Source organism: Corvus hawaiiensis, chromosome 15 (assembly GCF_020740725.1).
Source record: "Corvus hawaiiensis isolate bCorHaw1 chromosome 15, bCorHaw1.pri.cur, whole genome shotgun sequence".
NCBI lineage: Eukaryota > Metazoa > Chordata > Aves > Passeriformes > Corvidae > Corvus > Corvus hawaiiensis.
Window position 1 is genome coordinate 7,672,011 of NC_063227.1, and position 22,861 is coordinate 7,694,871.

A 22,861-nucleotide genomic window follows, 5' to 3' on the forward strand; every position below is an offset into this window, starting at 1 on the left:
GTTAATTTAAATGGAGGATATCAATATCTATAGACTTCATTCTTTTATGAACAGTGCAGTTACTGGTGACATGTATTTGTTTTGTATTTTAATTCATATGTATTATCCTTACCAGTCCATGAATATAAAGAACTTTCATGATTATATATATATCTGTTTATCAATTGAACTTTACATTTCAAATAATTTCAATTTCTTCTGGGTTTTCCCTGTGTCATTTAGAGTTACTGCTTAGCTCTGACAGTCTGTCTTTTCAGATTTGTTTGGAATAGTCTATGAAACATACAGAACATTTTAGGTCCTTAAGAAAACATAGCATGCTCTGGTAGAACTGTATGTAAGTAACAGTACACACAAGGTCAGCTCTGCATGGTGCTGATGGCTACAGCCTCTTTCTAAGAATTTGTTTATAGTTGTGCTTATAATCAGTGGAACTAAAGATGTGCTTAAAGTTAAATGGGAGTTCTGTGGTATAGGGGCCAGAAGGCAAGAGCTCTGCAGATCAAATCTGTAATTAAAAACATCAAGTGTTCTTTCTCTCAGTTTCTGTAGAAGGGGTTGCTCCACAGGCAAAACTTGGGTAAAGAGGAACAAAATGTTAAATGGGTTTCAAAAGTATTGATCTGTTCAGTACCTGTGTCCTGTTATTGCCAAGTCAACATCAGATTCCATGGAAACAGGAACAGGGCATTTCAAGTATGTTGGTAACTGCTTTGGTTAAGGACACGTGACTTTAGTGGTCTCCAGTGCAGCATCAGGCCCAGCTGCTCAGAGCAGGGTGCTAAAGCCTAATGTACCTTCCTGTGACTGGAGTTGCTGGCATTTGCACGTTCCTGTAGTTAACCTGGATTCTGGATGACTCCATGTCTGTTCATGGAAGTTGCTGAAATGCAGTCAGCAAAGAGCCAGTGCAGGTGGTGTCAGTAGTGAAGCTCCACTGGCATTCACCAGTTTACCCTGCTCAATATCAGCTGGGAATTTTCCTCCCTGGTGCAAATGAGGGAGCTCTGAGGTTTAGTCTGGACTCTGCTGGAGACTGATTACCTGGGTGTGGGTTAAATTTTTCCGTTGGAGCTTACCCATCTGAGAACTAAACACACCAATCCATCTCTGCTTTTCCTGCGGTGATGATGGTGATGAGGTAGTTATGCATTTTGGATAAGCTTAATCAGATGTAAGTCCTAAAATAAAAGCTGAAAAAGGTAATATTTGCCATTCTGTGATTGAAAGTTCATGGAGTGTGTAGTTAACATTGAATTACAAAATAGCTGAAATATCTTTGTGATTGCTGTAATGGCAAAAATTTGATTGCAGATTGACTTATGCATCTCCACAAACCTGATGTTGCAATAGTGGTGGAAGCCAGCAGAATTAGTACCTGGGCTAGTCACTTCTTTGCAGTGATTCACAGGGAATTGCATAATCCTTATGTGTGTCCATCTTTAGCCTTATAGATCTACACCAGTCTGAGCTCTGGTAACTTCTGCCATTTTCCTGATGGCAGACAGTGGCTACAGCAGTCATCATTCCATCTTAAGGATCTCTGTTTTCTTGTGAAGAGCAAAGCCTTGTCCATTTATAATTTGAAAGTTACCAGTTTCATATCCTTTAGAGATGAGAGTTGGGGTGGAGGACAAAAGCCATCATTTCTTGGTGGGTTTTCAGCCACATCACAGAAGCAGCATTTGCAGGTCTGTGTAATCTGCTTCTGGACATTCTGCTTCTGGATTCTACATCCATAGTCTGCAGTGGACAGTGCTTTAGCTTCTGAGTTGTCCTGCTGGTATAGAATAATTCTACTATCACAAGCTTGCCTCAAAGATAATTTTTCTTGCATTTCTGTATCTGATTCTTGTTTACATGAAAGACAATCTATGGCTTTCTAAAAATAGTATAAAGAACATATAAAAGATACAATTTCAGAGCTCTTCTACTTCATGGTGTGGGGACCTACATGCCAAGTTGTTTAAGAATACATCCTTTTATGTTCATGTTTTTAAAGCTCCTGATCAGAGGACTAGTACCAGCGAGTAGAAGGTGAGGAGATTTTTCTTTAGAGGTTTGGGATAATTTAGCAGTGGAAAAGCAGAGAGAAGAAGTGTATAGTTCTTATTTTCTGAACCTGTTCTGAGGAATTAGAACAAAGCCTTGAATATTTTACTATCCCACACACCAGCACTAACAATTTTCAGGAATATATCTATTCAAAATACATAGTATTAAGTAGGGTACATGTACAAGTTAAGGCAGTGCATGAATTAAGCAGCCTGATTGGCTTCACAACATGAAAATGTTATCCCAGTCTTGTTTGAGTAAGCATTTCTTTTGAAAGCACGGAGCTGATACCTTCAGATTCATTTGCTTCACTGCAGGCAATTTATACGTATTATCAAGGGTGCCATTTAAATAATCATAATAATTACATTATAGTTCTGTAATTGATGAAGAATGCACCATCAACATCAGGTTTATGACAGCACTCTCAATTATTGCCAATTCTCCACCCCTGAGCAGTCTTCTGCTGTATTGTGGATTTTTTTAGATGATTATATTATTTTATACAATATGTCATCTGCTGATAAGAATTATATGGACAATACTTGAGTTGCATAGCAACCAACTTTTCGCTGGTTCTTGTTTGAAGGTACTCCACTCCTTCAAATGGACTTATTTTTTAATATTCTCAAACACAGGCAACTGTACATGCAGAAGTTTCAGTAATTTCAGGAATAGAATTAATTGCCCTGGTAAAATGAAAAAATTGAAGATATTCCTTGGTGATCACGTGCTGAAATTACTTCAGGGATGAATTCAAAAGATGTGACATGGTTTTACTGAATTAGCACTTTGTGTGAATTGTCACCTCAGGACTTTGAGGGGGTGGCAGGCTGAGCCCTGCCAAGAGCACCAGGCTTGGGCTCTGGTGCAGGCAGAGTGTGTCTGGGCTGGGGCTGGGGTAGCTTTGCAATATTTTGCAGGAGCTGCCAGCCTTTCCCTGACTCCCCACTTTTCTTGTAGTACTTTCAACAAATGATGTACCAGAGACTGATGTGAAGGCTTCAGCTGTGCCTTGCTGCTGCCCACTCATTTATCAATTCCATCATTAGGACAGAAAAATATGCTCTTAAAAGGCTGCTCCAGATCCGTGTTGGCTTTAGAAGCCACAATGCATTTCTCTGCATTTTCTTGACATCGACTTCCAAAGTTGCTGGCTTTTCTGATGTGATGGGATACTGCAAATAAGTAAACAGGGTACATGCAGTGCATTTTTCTTCAAATGGGAAAAAGATGAGCTGGCTCAATTCTGCCTTTTTGACTTCAGTAGTAGGAAGATTGGTTCCAAATTTTGGCAACTGCAGATACATTTGAGATAAATATAATTCAATGTTTGTGCGAATTATTCCACTTAGACCTATTTTGGTTGTAACAGCTCTGTAATCCAGCTAGCTCTAGAATACTCAGTGAAATAAGCAAAGCAACCATGAGCACCAAGTGCAGAGGAGGTTGCAAGAGATGAGCTGAACATGCATTTAAAAAACCTGACTGGTTATTCTAAAATGTTTGGAAACACTTAAATACTGAGCACTGCATAAAATCCTCTCATCACCTCTTTGAGGTGAATGAATAAAGATTATTATTCCCATTTTACAGCTAAAAAAACAAAGATGCTAAGTGTTATTTTCCAAGGCCACACGGAAGGCCACTGGCAGGCTGGGGATAAGACCTCATAAATTCCTGGCTCCAGCCCCACGCTCTGTCCATTGACAATGGTGACTCTGTGTGCAGATGAGCTGCCCTTGCACGGCACAGAGGAAAGCACGTTAGCTGGGATGGGTGTAATTAATACAGTGATTAATGAAAAAACACTTGGAAAGAATTTTTTAAGAACTGCAGTGTTTCAATAAATGCAACCACCTGAGGATTTGTGAGGGTTATTTCTCGGGAAATGTGAATGTGGCAGTGCAGGACGCCCCTGAGCTTTCCTCTGGCGCCATGCACAGCCCAAGTGGCCTGTATTCAGCCTGGAACAGGGTGGGATGGGCTGAGGGATGCTGGATCTGTCCCATAGCATCTGGAAATGCAACCAGTAGGGAGAGAAAACCCACGTAAGCTGTAAACCACTGTTGGCACCTTAACAAGTGGTTGGACTCTGACCATGTGTTTACTTAGTTAGAGTGAAATAGGAAACTGACTACCAATGCAAAGAGCCTTTCAAATAGCTTAGAGGAGGGAAGAAAACCCAAATGAGTGTAGGATGGCAGTTCAGGTAGAAGGTACTACGGGGTGGACACCTGCAGCCTCATAGGACAGGACTGTTTAACCCAGAAGAACTTTTCAATTTTGTATGTCTGAAATATTAGCAGACCTCCTGCTGCCTTCATTTGGGACAGGACTTTACCTTCGATCTTTTCATAAAATGATGCTCTCTTTATCTGTGCCATCTGACCTTTTCATGTCTAAGCTTGATGCAAGCAGGGGAGATGTTCTTGGTTCAGCCAGGATGGGAAGTGCTGGTTCAGTCTGAGTCAGGTTCTTCTCTCTGTTTCCCAGAGGGCAGCCTTGGAAGCACAAATCAGGTTTATCCCTTAAATCTGGTGTTTGTCCTTACTAGTTTGCTGTTGACCCTGCTGTTTCCCTGGAGGGAAAGGGATGAGCACCTCCACTTACCTCAGCCTCTCCAGGAAGGTGCAAAGGCTCTGGCTGAGCACACCTGTGCCTGGCAATGCAAGGAGGTTGTTAGCTGCACGTTGAGGTGTCATGGAACAGCTGTGCTTGGAATGGACCTCTGGACATCATCACCTGGAGCAGGTTGTTCAGGACCTTGTCCAGCTGGGTTTTGAATATTTCCAGAGACTCAATGACCTCTCTGGACAACCCTTCCCAATGTTTGGCCACTCTTATGGTAAAACTACAGTAATACCCCTAAAGGGTATTTTTCTTGCCCATTGCCTTGTCTCCTTTCTCTGGATACAACTGAGAAGACTGTCTCAGTCATCTTTATTCCCTGCCCAATAGGTATTTATATACATTGAGATCTTCCTGAGCCTCCTTCAGCCTCTCCTTGTACTAGGTCACAAATGTGAGCTGAGTATCTTATTTTTCCACTGACATTGGTAGATGGAGAAGACCTGAAAGAATCAGCAGGAAACAAGCCCTGACCTTACAAATGTGCGTGGAGTTGTTGACCCCAGCATTTGGCCCTATCCAGTAACCAGTTCTGCACAGGCTGAGTTGCAAGGCCAGAACCTACACATGATATAGCATTTTGGCAGCTGTTCATATTTTTGCACTGTTTCAGATGTTTCATATGGGGATAAAGAGAAGAGATATTGCCTCTCCTGTTTTTTATCTGGGTGAATTTTTTAATTCCCTTATTTATGTATTAGACTTAGAGCTTATAATTTCCCAGTGTGTTTTGTTGGGACCTTGAAGAATATGGAGCTGGCTGATAGCATAAACAGTGCTTTGTATTCCTGATCTGCTTACATTTATACAGAGTTAGAGACTGAAAAATGTTTACAAACTGCTGCCATAAGAAAGCTTTACAAATCCTTTGAATGCAAAATGACAGTTTGCTGAATGAGCTATTTTTGTTAGTTTGGTTACCATAGACATTCAATAATTGTATTTATTTATCTTTTGCTTGTCTTGTTCAGGATGAGAGAAGAATACGGAAGTTCTAATCCAATACCCAATGAACAATAGAAGTGCCAAGTAGAAGCGATGTTAACAGTGTGTTTTGCAGAGAATTTACACATTCAGGAAGGGAAAGTCATATGTTAAATTGTTTCCTGAATGTATGCTATGGTCCAACTTTCGCTGCCATAGTTTGAAGCCTGTCATGTTAAGAATATTTCTGCTCCTCCTGGAGCTAGCTACTGAAGAGCTGCAAAGCCTTCTCTGTTGGTACTCTTGGAGCACCACCTAATGGATGAGTTAGGAAAGGTCCCAAGCTTCTGACCAGCCTAGATTTCTTATGTTCTTATCAAGTACCTGCTCGTCATCACTTTTGCAAAGTTGTCGCCAGTGATGCCAAATATCAGATAAATAAAAGAGTTCTTTAAGGGGAGACACCATTCCATGTGTGATACCAGTGTGTTTTTCACATGGGCTGGCAACTTGAACATTCTTGAAAAGTTTGGGTAAAATATAAATTTGCAGTTTTCTTCCAAGATAACTTTGTCATTGTTAAAGAAAAAAAAATTACATACTTCTTCCTTGCCCCACAATCTCCACAAGTATTTGAAGGACTTTCCACTCAGCTTCATGAATGACTTGTTCTTCAGTGTGTTCATATGAGAGAACTGAACATCACACTGATAACTTCCCAAAGGATAGGACAGGTAGCAAAGAAGGTTCCGAGACCTCTCTGGCTTTCAACCAATTCTTTCTGCTCTGCTTTGTGTCTTTGTATGAAGGGTAGGTGCAACTCTGTTGTCTTCTATTTTTATCTAGGTTTTTTTTTTTTTGCTGCTTCCATCTAAGAAGGAAGGGAGTGGAGAAGAAATGAAGGCAGAATCAGAAAAAGGAAGGAAATTTTACAACACTGGTAGATGTTGAGTTCCCCAGAGAAAAGGCCTTGGCTAGTTCTGTAGGGCAGACTGTCCTCGTCACCCTCTGTGGTGTCCCCTTGCCTGGGGGATATTTTCCCAGCTGAGCTCTTTCCACTTCTTGGCCAACATCTCCATCTGTTTCCATCAGCAGTTCACAGATTTTTTGCTTTTCTTGCTGTGAGAAGGAAAGTTTCTCTTTCCATTGGCAGTTTTCCTGCTGATCAGCTGAGTAATGCTCTCCACAGGCCTGCTGTCCTGCTTGGAAAGAGGTCTTTCCCAGCCAGGCTGGAGCTTCCAGACAGCTGCAGGACCCGCGTGTTCCTGGCAGTGTGGGCCCTTTGCTGGCCAAGAGTAACACCTACACCTCTTCTCCATGTGCAGCCTGATGGCCCCCAAACTTCCCTGTTTGCAGTGTGACAAAGAGGGATTTTACCTTTCAGCCCTTACTGCTGTACACAGCTCATCTCTTTTCCTCTTTCTCATTTGCTTTGCACATTTGATAAAGGGTTGGGCTCTCCTGTGTCTGATGAAAGCCCACATTGACTTCGAAAAGAAAATATTATTAAGTGTTATCTGATATCTCTTCAAGAGTAATTTTTGGACAACATCCTTCTAAAACGTATGACATCTGCCCTGTCTACTAACAAGCTCGGCCTGGTCCCATGATCTCCTAAGTTCCTCCCTTTCAGGACAGCACCATTTATCTGTAAAGGCAAGGCAGCTGGAAAAGCAGATAAAATTCTGTATAAAGGCATGCCTGGCTTGGGAAATCTTTGATCCAAAGACCACTGGAGCCTTGGAAGTTCTTTGGAGGGGAACACCACCTCCAATTCCCTTCCCTGGCCATACCATTGCTTACTGTGAGGAGAGGGCCGTGGTGCTCGTGGTTCTTCGGTCTCAGCCAGTGCAGTTGCACAGCACAGTGAGCTTGACTCACTGTCAGACTCGTGGTTCCCCAGCCATGCAATATTTGCTGTCAGTACTGTTGAAGCCTTTCTAATTTGAAAGTCTTTGGCAAATTGTGGAAAGTGGGTGTTCAGGTGAAACTTTACTAGGAATGAAGTGGGTTTCTCTTTTCAGGCCGCTGCATTACAGTGAGGAAAGACAAGGGATTAGTGACCTGATGATTTGAGTGCTCAGTGGACTTGGAGTACTCAGCAGGCAGACTGAGTTTTTCCTCTCACTCTTTGAAGTCCTCCTCACTGACAGGACCTTGACTTGCTGCTTACATTTGTAGCATGTGGACACTCAAAATAATTGACTTCCTACTGGATGTCTTGTTTCCCAACTTAAAGAGCAGTAAGGCTCAGTTTTATGATGTTAAAATTCTGTCATTGGCAAAGAAATTGGGTCAGCTGAAACATCTTTTATAGGACTTGTGTGTTCTTAGTTTCCCCTCCTATGCCAAAGGGTTTTCTTCATTCTCCCCATTGTGTTGGATGCAAAAACACAACAATGCTCCACATTAACTGGTTGGTCCAACTTCATTTGCTTGAAAACGAACTCTAAAATCAGTGTTTTGATAAGTAAGCATTGAGGTTCTCTTGGACTGAGCCCATGGTTTCGCTCTTGGAATGGACTTCAATATACAGTGAAACAGTTGTTGTCTCATGGCAGATGCCAGTGCCGTGCCTGAACCACAGGAGCTGCTGGTTTGCTGTGCCAGACTGAACTGGCCTGTGGCAGACTCGATGTTAATCAGAGGAGTGCTGCAACCTGCTCTCTTAGCTCATTCAGACAAATCTTTTCTTTTGTGATGGACTCCACCGTCCATCACTGTTTGGTTTAGCGGGCAGGGAAGAGATTACATATGACAGAGGAAAGCTATAAAGCAGTAGTCATTAGGAAACAATTGACGTTTTATTTTCAATGCTTTTTTGCTGACCATGCAAATTCAAGATTTCTTTGCAAATAATTGGATACCCTTAAACAAAGCATATGTTGATAGGGTGTGTGTTTTCATTGTTTTCTGATCAGTGTGTCTTAAATGATGTGATTTTCATTTGGTAGAATGTGCACAAGGAGGTCATTATGATGTCAGGAAGTACTAGCAAACAGTTCACAACTAGAGGTTTCTCAACTTCATTTTACAGCATTCTTTGCTTTTGAGTCTTGCAGTCAGATTTTTCACTGAGCTCCTTGAAGGGATTGATCTCTTTTGTGCAGTTTTGGAGAAATAAGAAGAGTGGAGGTGATGTAGATAAGTTTTGTGTTTGTTTGCTTGTTTGTTTTTATTTTACCACTGATGGATGTTATTAAAGACCTCAGCAATAGTCAAACCCTGTTTAACTGACTAGGATTTTTGCTTGAAGAGCCAGGATTTTGCCCTGTATTAGTGACTCAAAGTTTGTTTAAGTATGTTGTTATAAACATACAAAGATTTAATAAAGGCTCCACAACTGTCCCACCATTTAAAATACAGTTATTAGTTCAATTTCCAATGGGATCATGGCTGGAAGCAGTATGATCCAGCACAGGATTATATTACAACTTTTTCATTCCACAGTAGTATCAGAATCCAAACTGTCCCTATATTTGGTTTATAAATTTGTTTTTCTGAACATTTGCAGAATTGTAATATCTTAGTTTTGCCAAAATCAGACCTCAGTTTGGCAGACACTTCTTTTATCAATTCCAGTTGTTCTTCTACAACCCTTTGAGGATTTTCTTTTTCATGTAGTTAATACTCTATGTACTCCATCATGCACTCAATTAGAGGACACATCAAATACATCTGTATTTAAACATGAATTGTATTACTTCTCTCTTATTTTTGGCCTAGGCTAAGTTTTGCTCTACATTAAGTATTTTGGAATGAGGAACGCTTGCACTACAGTACAGCATCTAAATTGTAGTGGATTTTGTTATGATTACAGTGTTGTCATGGTAATATAATTTTTGCAAATGAAAAGCCAGGGTTCACATCTGTAGCTCTTACAAATCCTGGAAGGCCTGGGACAGGTCAGTTAGTCATACATTTTATAGTATCCCACATACAATAAGTTTTGTAAAGCCTTAGCAGTACACAGTATCAAGCAGAATTAGCTGGGAACTCTTAGGAAAGTACCACTGGAAAAAAAAAAGGGCAAACGTAATAGTTGGATTTTAAAATATCTTTCTCTTTCTTGCTCAAGAGAATTGTCCTTCGCACCTCACCTAACACATCAGTTCACTGGAGCCAGCCAAGCCGTGTCAGTTCACTACCCATGTAATGTGTGGTTGGAGATGGCATCCCACAGTGGGAAGTTATATGTTCTACCTTCTGAATGATCTTCAAATGGATAAAGGGATAAAGAAAATGCAGTTTAAAAGACAGTCACTGAGAAAGTCCATTTCTGGAAGTAATGATTCAAGTACAGCTGAAAAAGTACCCTTAGTTTTACACCGACAGCATGGAGGGGCGTGCCAAGGTCTGACAGAACAGCCTAAACAGCTCAGTTTCATGACAAAAGCAGCTGATGAACAGGGCAGGGTGCTGGCTCTCTGCAGTTGTTGTGATTGCCTTCCCTTGGCCATTAGACATTGCTCTTCCCCACACTGGGTCAGTCTCTGCTGGTCGAGACCTGCCATGTTTCCACAAGGGACACAGGCTCCATCAGGAACTGTATATCCAGACTGGAAGAGATGGTAAAGAGACAATAAAGTGATGTAAACTGATACCAGGGTGGCATAGAAATAATAAGAGTGCACAACCCAGTATCAGTTTTGTCATTAAAATACCCATCTTTTTATTTCTCTTCTTTTTTTTTTATTTTGTTATATCTTAGATCTCATTAAGTGCAGAAATCACAATCTAACCATGAACTTTAGCTATTTTCTTGCTTTCTTGGTCCAGTAAAATTTATTTCTGAAGTGTAAGTATCTCTTAATTAAGACCAAACTTGTAATGGAAATGGGATATTTAGTCAAGTGCCTGAAAAAGTTGGGAAAAAAATTGCCCATGCTTTCAATAAATAACTCTTGGTGTCTTTTTTTCCCTGTGTGTATGCAGTCTATGAGTCTGATAGAGATTGGGAACCCCTCACAAAGCCTGGAGAATGTGTGTCGCTGGGCCTACCTGCAACAGAAACCCGACACTGGGCACGCGGAATATCACGACCACGCCATCTTCCTCACCAGGCAGGATTTTGGTCCATCAGGCATGCAAGGTGTGTGTCTGGGTTTGTTTTGCATTTGCATTTATCACTGAGCCAGGTTAGTCATGCAAAGTTTAAGTGTGTATCTTCTGCTGATCTGCGCTCAATGTTTTCTTTCCCCAAGAGCTCTGTGTCGGGCCATTTTCAGTTGTAACTGTTTCACTTATTATTTTATCCTTTCTTACTGATTACCTATTGGATCATTTCCATGCTCCTACTGAAGCCAAGAAAATGGGATCCATATGTAAACAGTCCTGAAAATGCCCAAACATTAAAGAGTAGATTTTGTGTTTAAAATGTTCCAAAGCTGTTGCTGTGTTACAGTCGAATTGCCAAGAAATATTGTTATGGAGAGGCCTGGAACAGCAGAGCCAAGCGCTGTCCACTTTCTTCTTTTTTTCAGGCCTCTGCCTCCTGTGAGATCAGTTTTTTCACCAGAGGGAAGAAATCTCAGAGCTTTCCCATGCATTTTGAGTTGGCCAGAGCTGCTGTCAACACAGGGCTGGGGCTTTGCTCCCTGAGGGCTGGAACAGTATTGGGCTCCTCCACAGAGCAGCATGTGGTGTCCTTTGCCTCTGTTGTCTTATGCACTTAGAAAAAGCAATTGTAGGACAGTCCAAAAGGTGACAAGAATTTTCTTGGTGAGCCAGGAAGTTTTAATTTGTTCAACAGGCTGGTTTCACTTGTTTCATAGATGGAGAAGCACATTGTTAAATGTTTGGGGGCAGAGGTGTATTGAGAGGACCACTTCAGCTATACTCATGTCACAACAAAAGACAGATGCTAGCTCTAGAGCTTCCCACAGCATTGTCTTTCTGTACTTGTTCATTTTCTGAAACACTTGGTGTTTCTCACAGGCTATGCTCCCGTCACTGGGATGTGTCATCCTGTCCGAAGCTGCACTCTCAACCATGAGGATGGTTTTTCATCTGCATTTGTGGTGGCTCATGAAACTGGACATGTGTGAGTACAACTGGACATCTGTGTTGTACCTTAATGGTTTTTGGTACAGACAAATGCTGATGACTTTGGACAGATGCACATGATGTTAAGAAACAATATTCTGGGTTAACTCTGGTTTCAGGTCTCAGCTCTCACAAAGCTTTGTTTATGATCTTAAGTAAACTTTATATTTTGGGATTTTCAAGTGGAAAAAAGAACTAATACCAAAATATCTTCCAGGGCTGCTGTGGAACTAGATTGAATGATGTATTGTAGTCTCCTGGTGGAAATGTAAAGTACTCATAATAAAGAAATATGAATTCACTTAGTCAGTGGAACACAGTATTCTTGCAAGCAATCCATACTAAATAAGCACATAATCTGTATATTATGATATACTGATTATAAAGGAAACAATATTGTATAGAAACGAGGTGCCAAGCACTGCAGTTACAACTGTTCTACGTATCTCATATAAAAAATGCAATTATTTTACCTATTGATGTGATTTGAACCAATGCCTGGGCAGCAGTTGTCAGAGCTTTGGTTTCTCCCAGATCTTTTTCGTTTCCCTGTTTACAGAGAACTCCCACTGATTTCCCATTTTCTCTTTGGTAGAATAATAGTTACCAGAAGGCTTTTTCTGAACAGTTTCCATCTATTCTGTTCTCCCTAAGAAAGCTTTCAGGCCCTTTCTCCTTTTTTAAACAATAAAGTGCCAAAATTTATTGAAATCACTATAAACATATCTTAGACAGAGACATCTATTTGATACCCAGATAGTATTCGATTCCAGAATTTTTGAATTAGGATTAAAAAGAATACAGCATAAGCTTTAAAAGAGACAACACTGAAGAAAGTCTGTAATCCCTCAAGTCATATTCAGCCCCAGTCTGTTAATTTGGTTTAATTATGGACAGTTATTGCCCATATTAATCCAATAGTGCTTATTAAAAATGCAGTATAAGATCCTAACAAAGGAAAGAAGCAAGCATATTCATAATAAAGACAAAAAGAAATTTTAAAATATCTGTAACTTGGGGTAATTTTCTAGAAAGCACCCAGCAGTTTCCAGGCTGTTTCACATTTAAACAATGTGGGATTTCTCCTGGGCAACAGCAGCATCTTGTCTCAACTAGCTTGCTGTGTGGCACCTTCCTTTTTTTCCATGCAAAGGATTTGTCTACAGTTGCAAAATACTTTGAATTAAGCTAAGGTGTGATTTCTTTAGAAGTTATATAAATTCCTGACTAGCTCAAGATTAGAGCAAGAGTACATTTCTATTAGTATTCCTGGAGGGTGGACAGGCTCAGTAATTCAGAAATGGATTCACATTTAGCTGTGTTAATTCACGAATGTGCATGTGTACAGAAGTCCAAAAGAAATTTTTTTAGTGTTTTTGAAAGTGAATTAGGCTAATGACATGAAAGTACTTTCAAGGGTCAATCCTTCCATGTGGGAGTTAGTTCAGGCCAACTCTTTAGCTTCAGCCTCACCCTGTTTTACTTCTCATGACTTTGCTCATGTGGACAAGGGCCATGGGCCTTCAGAAGCGTGTTGGCATCAACCACTGGTGACACTGGGGAGAGGGAAGCACTCGGGCACCCAGAGCCCATCTGCAACGTCACTGTTGTGTCTCTGTCGTGTGCGGGGCAGTTTAGGAATGGAGCACGACGGCCAAGGGAACCGCTGTGGGGACGAGGTCCGGCTGGGCAGCATCATGGCCCCCCTGGTGCAAGCCGCCTTCCACCGCTTCCACTGGTCCCGCTGCAGCCAGCAGGAGCTGAACCGCTATCTCCAGTGAGTACTCTTCAGTAGCTGTTCCCCTTCCAGGAGGGAGTGTGTAAGAACAATTATGCATCTCGTGTTCAGTTTGATGTCGGTCCATTTAAAATTATTCTCATTTCATTTACATCTGTGCATTTTCTGGACATTAAAGGTGTATTTACTGCCCTCTCAAGGGTGATGGAAGGCACTGTTATGAATCTCATTGCTAAGTTTCCTCCCTCCCTACTGTAATCTGTAAGTGGAGGAGTTCCTTGGCTACCCAGCAGCATGGTGTGTGTCTTGCCATTTGTTGCTTATGATACCTGTCAGTGACAAGACAGTGCTGCCTAGAGAGGAAAAGCTGCCCTTTAAGTACTCAGGGCTTTTCTCAACTTTAGTAGATATCTAAAGAGCACACACTCTTCTAGAATTAGTTCTTCAGTTGTTAATTTTACTTTCAGTACCTTAAATGCAAAAGCTGTTTAAACACCTTCATCCATGCCCCTTGCCTTCCTTTTGGACCTGACACTTCAGGCATTAGACCTGTGCTGGAGTTCCCTGGCACATTCTGTTGTTTGTGACCATTGTTTTGCTCCTTACAAAGAAAAACTTCCACTTGTTATGTGCAAGTTGTACAGAAAAATATGGGGAAACTACTATGATAACCAGAAAAACCTGAAATTGAGTAGGAAAAAGTGCAGCAAAATGCATGAAGTAAACATGAGTCAGTCTTTTTGTCAGTATTTTTATTATCGTAGCTATCTTAGGTGTGGCAATAAGGAATAAAAATATTGTGAGGGAAGTGTGATTGTTTCTATTAGCAAGATCCTCCATAGCTTTAGCCATTAAATAAAAATCATCTGGCCTAGGGGGCAGCTTTACATTCTTTTAAATACAACTATTTTTTAAAATGTCTTATAACAAAGCAGAATGATGGTTTGCTTTGAAGTAAATCTAACCTCAAAATTCTGCTTTCAGCTATTGGTATCTTCAAGGCAACCTTAATGATTGCCAGGATAGGCTCGTGTATTGTGTCCTCATGTCTGTTAAATAACTGGGAGACATTTCAGAGAGCCTGTGGACTGTGCTGGTGCTGTGAATCAACCCATACTTACACCGTGTTAACCATTTGGTGGTACTGGCATCAGTCCTTTGTCCTGACATGGCTTGGTCAGATGTAATTCTACAGGCCATCCTCACTCCTTAGGAGCAGAGGAGAAACTTTCACATTCATCACACAGAAAGGAAACTTAGTTTAAACTATGGATGGAGTTGGGGGTGATCAGGAGAAGCAGAAAGAGGGAACAAACCCAAATGGTTAATGTAGGCAGCAAAGTGCACCTCTGTAAGTCTGTAAATGAGTCACTGCTTCTCAGGGAGGACACAGGGAAACTGTAAGTTCAGTGGTATTCTGGGCTGGTTACCCTGGCCTCTGCTTTTGAAACCTCACTTGAAAGACAGCTGCAGACAGCAAGAAATTCCACAAATGGAAAATTAATTAAACTTTCTTTTCTTCTTGGTCTCATGTGGATTCTTCCTTGGATTCCTTTCACATAAGGAGCCTGGAGACTGATAGGAATTTACCTGCAAGCTAAATGAAAATTACAATGGAAGGGCTTCAAAAAAAGATGTGTAGAATCCATTGAAGGTGGATATGACATGCTAATAGTGAATGTGAGCATAATTGCAATATTAGCTGCTCTTCAGGACCAACATCTGAGAAATAGTAGGCTCTATTTTGTTTGGAACAAAAAGGCAATGAAACCACAAACACTGTGCAAGCCTCACAGCCCCATCTGTTCCTGTAATTTTTGCCTGTTGCAGTTCCTACGATTGTCTGCGGGATGATCCCTTCGAACATGACTGGCCTTCCCTTCCACAGCTGCCAGGGATTCACTACTCCATGAACGAGCAGTGCCGGTTTGACTTTGGACTGGGATACATGATGTGCACAGCTGTGAGTATTTAACTTTAGCTTCTGCTATTTCTCATCCAGGAGTGGTCTAAGTGTCTCTGAAATGTCCTTAACAGGGAGAGAGTAGTGAAGCCCACAAAGAAAGATGATGTGCCCTCTTAGCTGTAAGCAAGGATTAACAACTGAATGTTGACATATATGTTATTCTAAATGTCTCTTGGTTAGGTTTTTTTTTAAACTGGAATTACAGAAGTAATTATTGTGTAGTTTCATAAATATCTGTAGTTTTCAAGCAAACAAACTTGCTGTGTTATTGAGCCTTCTCTTGCTGGAAGCTGGTTGTTTTGCTACAAAACTCCCACCCCATGTGATGGAGATGGATTTGCTGCCACATCTCGTAGTGCTAGCACAGGGCAGCATGCTTTTATGATCCAATTTTATGGAAAGTGTGATGCATTTTGATACCTAGCAAGAGAAAAAAAGCATGACAGTGAGTAAAGCAACTTGCAAGGGCTCTTGATGCCATGCTTGGCTCTTGTGTATGAGGAAAACAAGAGCCAAAGTCTAAATTTAAAGCAAAGCAAGATTAGTAAAATTCTCAGTGGACTGGCCTCAGAAAATAGAGTCTTCTGCAGCAGGGCTGTGCCTCCCACCTCCAGCTCCTCAAGTAGAACAAAATATAAAATGGAAAGAGATGTTTTCAGCTGCTGGCAGCTGCTGATACGTAACATTTCTGTTTTCATTCCCATCTGCAGGAATATATGTGCTGAGCATTGTCCCTAGATAATGGATGAGAACTTTTAGAGCATGAGCTGTAGTATTGTGTCTTGACACAATTCCCTCTGATGCTGCCTCGGAAGAATGTCCCAGCCAAAGAGAATCTTTTCTTGCAGCCATCCTCCAGAGCCTGGGAGATGGAGGCTTTCTATTCTTCTTTGTTCAGAATAGCCAAAAGCACGTCCAGACATCATGATTTAGTATGTTTTGTGGTGGGTGGTTCCCATCCTCTCCTATAGAAGCCATTGCACTGTAGGTAAAATGCCGATTTATTCATGGATTGGGGACCTGATCTCAAATTTCCATCCCTCTAAGAAGGGGATTACAACAGCTGAGCTAAAGTCTGAGCAGCTCATTTCCATCTCCCATGGGTGCACAAGGATTTTTTCTTTGTTTGCCAAATGAAGCAGCCCCATTTGGAGAAGCTGTAAGAAAAGGCAACGTGCGTCTCACTGCCTGGGGAAACTGATAGCTCACTTGTGTAAAACTATTTTTGCCTGACTTTATTCCATCACATGCAAGTGGGATCTCACCTCAGAGTCATGATTCTGTATGAAAACTCAAATATTCAATCCAGAGACATCACGGTGTTCCTCAGGAATCAGTGCTAACAGCTGGCATTTTATACTTAGGAAAGGATCACCCCAAACTGCAGCTTCTGTTGCTGTTTCCAGTGGGAGCTCTCTCAAAGCATCATCCACTCTGATTTTTTTCCTGTGTTCCAGTTCCGTACATTTGATCCATGCAAGCAGCTGTGGTGTAGCCACCCTGAGAACCCCTATTTCTGCAAAACAAAGAAAGGGCCTCCGCTGGACGGGACCATGTGTGCACCAGGAAAGGTGAGAGCTGGTGCCCTGTGTGCCCACATGCACACGTGTGTTTGCGTGTGTTTGTGTGCAAAATCAAGAGGAACAAGAGAAGAACCTGTCTGGAGCACCTGAGGTTTGCTGAGATGTGGGGCAAACTCCTGAGTGCAAGTGAAGTGTTGAGCATTAGCTCAGCTGGTTAGAGCATGGTGCTAGTAACACATGGGTTTGATCCCTGTAGGGGCTATTCACTCAAGAGTTGGACTTGATGATCCTTGTGGGTCCCATCCAACACAGAATATTCTGTGATTCTGAGCAGTGTGAGCGGGATGTAGGAACCCAGAGTGCCGAGAATATTTCTCTGCCTGTTTCTAAGGGTTCTTACCCCCCTGAACAACACTGTTTTAGCTTCAAACCTTGGAAAAAATTACCAACAGTCAGACAACAACTAGAAAATACAGTGGTGTGAATTAGGTGATAGACTACTATATAAGATTGTCACAGGGTGAAAAATTTAGAGGTTTTAGGCTTCTCTTTATAGTAAATTGATAAGAGTAAAAAATATCAAAATGGAGGATTGTTGTTGTTCTCTAGACCTTCTTCTTCTTCTACTACTCCATATTCTGCAGTAAAAGTGGTTTGGATTGATTGGATAGAAAATTCCGCAGTTCCTAGTCGCGTTACTGAATAATTGGTAAGAAAGTGAAAATAATGTACGTTTTTAGTAACTATTGATTAAAATATCTTTAACAGGCAGTGTAAATCTTGATAATTGGTCTCACTCCTACTTTTCCTCCTTCTATGCTGTACCTGGGTCATGCTAGTGGCTGTGTTCCTCTGATAAGACTTAATAAACAACCATCTAGAAGCATTGAAACTAAAGAAGATGTCTTGCTTTATCTCTCAAACTCCTTGCAAGGACTTTCAGCAAATTCTCTCCCATCAGGAGAGACTCGATTTATGGCACGGTAAAGTGTCACGGGGAGCATGGGGTGAGGGCTGGAGCGTCCTGCATGGCCACTCTGGGACCATTAAACCCCGTCCTCAGGCAGGTCATGGCAGTGTCTGCCCAATGCAAGTCTCTGTAGCAAAGCCAAAAACGGATTTCCTCTCTCCTACGACTCTTTTGAGGTCAGGGTGTTGTGCTTGTACCAGCAATGTTGCTGTGGTGCTGACTGGCCTCCTCTGTGCGGGGGTGCAGAGAGCAGTGGGGGCTGGAGACACGGCCAAGCCACAGCTGCTGGAGCTTCCCAGAGGGAAAGGATGGATGTGGGAGTTGAGTGCCAGCTAGAGAGAACCAACATGACAGCACAAGAGGGACTGTGAGGGGAGAAGGGCAGGTTTGTGGAGGTGGATTTGCTGGTTTGGTGAGAGCCCAGGGAGGCATGAGGAGCTGTGGAGGGATGGTGTGAGGTGGCAAAGGCTCAGAGAGCTCCGGCCGCTCACCACCATGCTGGAGCTGCTCCCAGCCCCAGTCATCCTCCATGGAGATCACACTCTGCTCAGAGTGGGTCTGAACTCCAAGTCCTTTGAAGTCTGCTGAAAAAAATCTGGCTTCCCTAGGCTTTGGATGCAGTGACTGAGGGGGAGAGGAAGATGTTGCTACTTGGAAAGGTTTTTTTATAACCCAGTGTATGACATCATTTATGCAATAAATGAACCATATTAGCAGCTGCTGTTATGGTTTGAAAAGTCTTTTTTATGAAAATGTTATGTTAAATTAATTCCCCAGCAATTCATGCTCTATATAAACCACTCCCTTCTGGTTTTCTCTTCTTTAAACTATTCCTGTAATAACAGCTTTGTTTCTTGTTAAAAAAAAATTACATTACAATCCAAAATTTTAGACAATTTATTTGAATACACTTTTCTTTATCTTGATTTTTACATTAAAAATATTTATGACCCCCAACTGAAAAATACAGTTATATTCCATTTTGTTGCATCACTCTCTTCCCTGAGCTATTCATTCATATTAGTACTTGAACAGAAATGAGGAGAAAAAAGGGATTTGTAACTCTACAGTTAAGGATCTGTCAGTGCTTCCATTATAAACAGTTTGTCAGGATATTATGCAACTCAGCTGTAAAAATTTTCTTTGGACTGGAACTTGGGATCCAAGGCTTCAGCAAGCTGTGCAGACAGCCAGGCTTTTGAGCTCAGCAGAGATGCAAGAGAGTATGTGCACATTCTGGAGTTTCAGTAGATGATAGGACTCTGACTGTTTTATTCTCAAGGGAGCTGTCCCAGTTTTTTGATAAATAAACTTGCTGCCACCTTCCAGAAGTACCTGAGAAAATTTTGTAAAATGAAAACCATTTTATTAGATAAGGCTCAGCAGTCTGAACTAAATGGTTTGGGTTGTTTTAAATAGTGTGAGTTCTGAAGGTTATATAGCTGACTTTATGTATCTGAGCTCAGCATTTGACCAGTGTATTTATTAGATGTTGGTGTTTTTAGTACAGGTACATCAGATCAGTGCTTTTACATCTGTTCCTTTCCTTTTCATCCCTGCCCTTGATTTTGCCTTCCCCTGTTCACTCTCTTCACCAACTGGGACAGTACCAGAGCCTCTTGCCTGAATGCACAGGGCTGTAAAATGCATTTATTGCCCAAAGCTGGGACTCAGTTGCTGTGAGGCAGCTTCCTCTCAGGTACCTCTCCCATGATACCTCATCAGCATTTGAGAAAAAGGAAAATAATTTCAAACATGGTTTCCTATTTTCTTTGGAATCATGTCAGAAAAGAAAAATGCAGAAACAAGAAATAAGCAATTAAAGATGCTGATTGAGAAAGATTCATTTGTTTCCCACTTTGGAAACTTGCAGTTTTCCTGATTTCATACCTCCAATTCCCAGGGCCTATTTTAAGCACAAACCAATCACAACACTGCTGATGTGTCACAGAAACATCCTGGCTTTGCTGCAGCTGAGGGGACCGGATGCCAGAAATGAAAGTGGTGCTGGGGAGGCGAACACGGCATGTGGTGCATGGATGTTCTCACCTAGGGCTGGTGTTCACATAACTGATAACTGATCCCAAATTTAGCAAGATGCCATTGAGGAGACTCCAGTCCAGCTGCCTCCTTCCTAACTGATGGTCAAGGGGCAAGAACAGCCATATGGGAGACATGAAATCTGTAGCATATTTTTGGCAGGCAGGATGATAAGGACCATGTCTGTGCAGACCCAGGCTGTGTCCTGGACCCAGGCACCAGCCCTTTGAAAGGGAAGATGAGGCTTTCTAATGCTGTGTATTACTCTACATGTATGTGTACAGATAAGTGTATAGTTATGTAAATGTATGTAAGCTCTTCTGTGCATCTGGTTATTTGAACTAAGTTACCAAAAGAGCAAGATTCTGCCATTTAAAAAACTTCTTATTAAGTCTTCTTGTGCAAATGAAGATACTGAGCAACCATTATGTTAATTGGCGGCAAACTAATAATTTGCTGAGTTTAAAGATAAAAAAATAACATATTCTCCTGGAGCTTCCCAGACAGAAAAGAAAACTACTATTTTGGCAGAATCCTCAAGGAAATAGAATAATTTCTATTGCTCCCAACTTGATTTTTTAAAATCAGATTGAGTTTTCAATAGCAAGAGGGAAGTTTCTATCAGTTTTGCGAAGCTTTGATGATGGTCCATGAAATAACTCCAGTGTGTAAAGTTAAGCACATGGAGGTTCAGAGTCACTGTGGAGTCAGAGATACTCCATAAATTGCTGTAGTAAACCATGCAGACAAGACATAACTGCACAAAACTTAACTCTGCCTGGCATTCTGTAGATTGAAAGGAAACATATGTTGTCAGCTGATAATTTATTTACTTGTATACAATTCTGTCAGCTCTACTGTTAGCCTCAGGCTTCTGAATCCAGGCAAACTTCAGAAATATATCATCATTTTTTGTTATTCCATTTAAAAAAAATATTACTCTTCTGGGGAGACATTTATGTCGGCTGAAGTAGCTAACTGCTCTCCACAGGGTAGAAATAAAACCCAGAGTCAGTCATGCAGGGAGATCACATGCTTGAGTCCATCTGCTTGCTGCAGTGACTAACATCAAGGTTTGCACCACCTGAGCCTCATTTTTTTCTTTTCTTGGAGAGAGGTAAGAGCCTGGTAGCTGCCCCTGCCGACCAGGCTGATGTTGCTCTTGCATTTGGCTTCTGTGCCAAGGATCCAGCACAAACCTAGCAGGTCTTCTCTTTGCTTGCACTGTCCTAATGAGATGATCTGAGTCAAACTTGGAATGATTTTTTACTCTGTCAGGAAAGGAAGGGAATGATTAAATATTGAAATAAATAGATATTTTTGAGAAGAAAAATGGACCAAGAAAAAAGGTTTCTGAAAACACTAATGTGTGCTCAAAGCCATCCAGATAATTTCCCACTGAGAAAGCTGACCTCAGCTTCTCTCGGAGACAGGAGACAGATGGGTGAGTGTGTGCTGTGTTAGTCAGCACAGAAACAGGGAGAATACTTGATTCTCCACTGAAGAAACTTTTACTGGCTCAGAGTAGTCCTTAGTGTTGGAACTTTCAGTTCATCCCTTGCAACTAATTATTCTCAAACAGATGGAGCAGAGCAGGCCAGCCTGCGTGTGATGGAGAATACAAATAAATAAGGTCCTGATGGGACCTCAGAAGAGTGAGGAGAACAGAGGACCCCCAGCCATGGTGCAGTGTGAGGGGCTACTTGGTAGATGCCTGGGGTGTCAAGTGAGGAGATCAGAGCAATGCCCATCGCTGCTCAATATAAAATAGTTACAGATACCCACAGAAGATCTTCAAGTCTCTTCTTGGAAAATTGACTTGCAGATGTGTTAAGCCCACAGGAACACACTGGCTCTTTTTTTGGCATCCACAGCAGTTGTTTCAAAGAACTGCTGAAAACAGCAGTGGAATGTTTTACTGCAAGAAATTTAAGCTCCCTGTCCTGGAAATTGCACTTGTTTTGGACTGTCCTGTTTGCCAGAAAAATAGGCGAGACTGCAAGAAGTCGTCTTGTCTTCAACTAAGAAAACAATTTGCATTTACTCATTTTTTTCTCATTATAAAAAGAAATTGCTTTAAAATGCTTCATTCTTTAAGTGAAACCCCTTGTTTATGAAGGGAATAGTGCTTGAAATTGGCTCTTTCCCACCTCATTATGTAGTTAATGTAGTAGCAATAGGAAGGGTTGGCTTTAACTTCCCATATTACACTGGAGATTGTTCTCTCTCTGGTTTTACCTTCTCATGCATTTTCTTGCACGGTCTGCACAGAGTAAGATTCATTAGTGAATCATTTTGTTTTCTGTAGGCTCCTTTCTTTTAATTCCACAAAAAAAGGCAGAGCTGTGGATGACTCATTTTACATAAATGCTTGTCTCCTAATAGCTCTGCCTCAGCTTCCCAACAATCAGCATCTGACCAGCTTCTCCACTAAAAATCAGTGCTGCTCTTCCCTTTACACAGCAATGTTTGCCTTCCAGTTCAGGGACCAGTCCTAATGTCAGAGAGGGGGTTTATTATAGGTTGTTGCAAACCTACATCCCGCTGTCCCTGAATAAAACAGGGAAGAGGTTGGGAAACACAGTGTCATCACGTCTCTCCCTCTCCTCCATGAGCCCAAGCACTGGATTCTGGATCATCACATAATAAACATAGGCTAAATGGCTCCTGACATGGATTTGGTGACTGCTGTCACCTTACACCTGAGAGATGCAGCACCCTGATAAAAGGATGTGTGAGCAAGCACAGATCAGGAGCTGTCACTTCACATCTGCTTCCAAGCCCAGCTGAAATATCTATTGACAAGCTGAAGCATTGCCAGCTTCCCCCACCTCTCTGAGTGGTTCCCTGGCTGTGCAGGGCCCCACGACTCAAACAGTTTGTTCAAACAAACCCCTCTAAAGCCATAAGTAAACAGCCCCTGATGGGTACAGCCCTTAGCTTCTAAACCAAAAAAAGCAAAGGACATA

The 22,861-nt window shown here is 41.6% G+C and overlaps 1 protein-coding gene across 1 annotated transcript in view; it reads left to right on the top strand.

The window, feature by feature from the left end:
- Window positions 1-22,861, top strand: part of ADAMTS2 (ADAM metallopeptidase with thrombospondin type 1 motif 2) — a 177,639-nt gene that overhangs the window by 128,887 nt on the left and 25,891 nt on the right. The window contains exons 6-10 of the mRNA XM_048319915.1: window positions 10,546-10,702; window positions 11,548-11,653; window positions 13,289-13,432; window positions 15,224-15,356; window positions 16,817-16,930. Coding sequence (XP_048175872.1) covers window positions 10,546-10,702; window positions 11,548-11,653; window positions 13,289-13,432; window positions 15,224-15,356; window positions 16,817-16,930 — 654 coding nt within the window. The remainder of the gene's footprint in view (window positions 1-10,545; window positions 10,703-11,547; window positions 11,654-13,288; window positions 13,433-15,223; window positions 15,357-16,816; window positions 16,931-22,861) is intronic.